Below are 1,414 nucleotides of genomic sequence, written 5' to 3' on the forward strand. Positions count from 1 at the left end.
TAGGAATCAAAATAAAAATTTACCAAACTATAAAATACTAATAAACACTTTATTTATGAAAGTCTGAAAAATGTGTGCACCAAAATAAAAATTACTAATGTTAAGTCAAAAAAAATTTTTAAAGAATGCACATCACATTATTCAATTTTTTTAAAACTTTATATAAAAGCTGTATTATAAATACAAAGCTAAACTATTTGAGTACTAATAACACAGTTCATACAAAGAAACTTAACAGTAGTAAATACAAATACACAAGATGCTTATTTTTGGTCCTTTTGGAAAAAACAACTAAGTTAGTTTCTTTTTTTTACATGGCTCCAGGCACAAAAATAGAATATAAGATGGTAACTGCAACATTCTTAGTGTTTATCCTTGCAATTCTTTAAATGTCACCAGTCATAATAGCAATGAACTCCTCTTGATTTACTGTGGTAAAAGAGAAAAAAAATGAAAACAGTCAGAAATACAAGTACCTTACTTTTTCAGAAAATACAACTACCATTTTACACTAAGTATTTCTTAAATTTTATATTGTACAAAATTCTTAATAAATCAAGACATAGCTTTTTGCTTTTACTTCTTTGCTAGGAAGCTGAACAAGTTTATTAAACAGAACTTCTTGAATACAAAATAAAATGTGATAAACATTATAAATTAGTACTCGATAATATTAACTGGGGAAAAGATATATAAGTTACCAAAAAAGTCAGTCATAGTCATAACATTTGTACATGCTTGCTAAAACAGTTTTAAAAGCGTGACATTTTAAATTTCTTAAGTGGTTAAACAACTCTCTTTATAATCTTCATTCTACTAGTTCATTTAGCAAATCCTTCCTTCATAAGTAAGCTTGAACATATTATGTATGTAAATTAAAATTCTAAAAAATGAAAATATTAAAACTAGAAAAAAATTTTAAATTTCACATATTTAAAGGCCTATTTTGAAGAAAAAATTAATTGAAATCAGGCCACCACACTTTAAAAGTATCAACAGAAATGGCAATTTGAAAAGGTACAGATTTAATCTTAATTATCAAGGTAATACAGCAACTATAAAATAGTTGTAAATGCAGAAAATAATCATTGATAAGGACTAATTGTTAGTTTACTAAAATTATAAATAAAATTCAGTAAGAACCTTCAATTTATAAAGCATAATGTTTACAACAGCAACTTAGAAATAAACAGAAAATCAGATAATCTTATTAAGTATAATTTGAAAAACCAATACACATACACACACCAATTAATAAAAATGTTCAGAAAATACTTCCTCTTTATAAACAGGTGAGTTAATGGGCCCTAAGACTTAATACACATCTTAACAAGGCAAAAGTTATGAATGATAATTTTGATAATGGTAAAAGAACACTACACCGAGACATAAGAGACCTGGATTCTAGTCACAG

General features: G+C 25.7%; 1 protein-coding gene across 1 annotated transcript in view; it reads right to left on the minus strand.

The window, feature by feature from the left end:
• Nucleotides 1–39: 39 nt before the first annotated feature.
• CETN3 (centrin, EF-hand protein, 3) overlaps nt 40–1,414 on the minus strand; it is a 15,608-nt gene continuing 14,233 nt past the window's right edge. The window contains exon 5 of the mRNA XM_012644782.1: nt 40–429. Within this exon, the coding sequence (XP_012500236.1) occupies nt 386–429 (44 nt within the window). The 3' untranslated portion in view covers nt 40–385. The remainder of the gene's footprint in view (nt 430–1,414) is intronic.

This window comes from Propithecus coquereli, unplaced genomic scaffold, assembly GCF_000956105.1.
Source record: "Propithecus coquereli isolate 6110/MARCELLA unplaced genomic scaffold, Pcoq_1.0 Scaffold22, whole genome shotgun sequence".
Classification (NCBI taxonomy): Eukaryota; Metazoa; Chordata; class Mammalia; order Primates; family Indriidae; genus Propithecus; species Propithecus coquereli.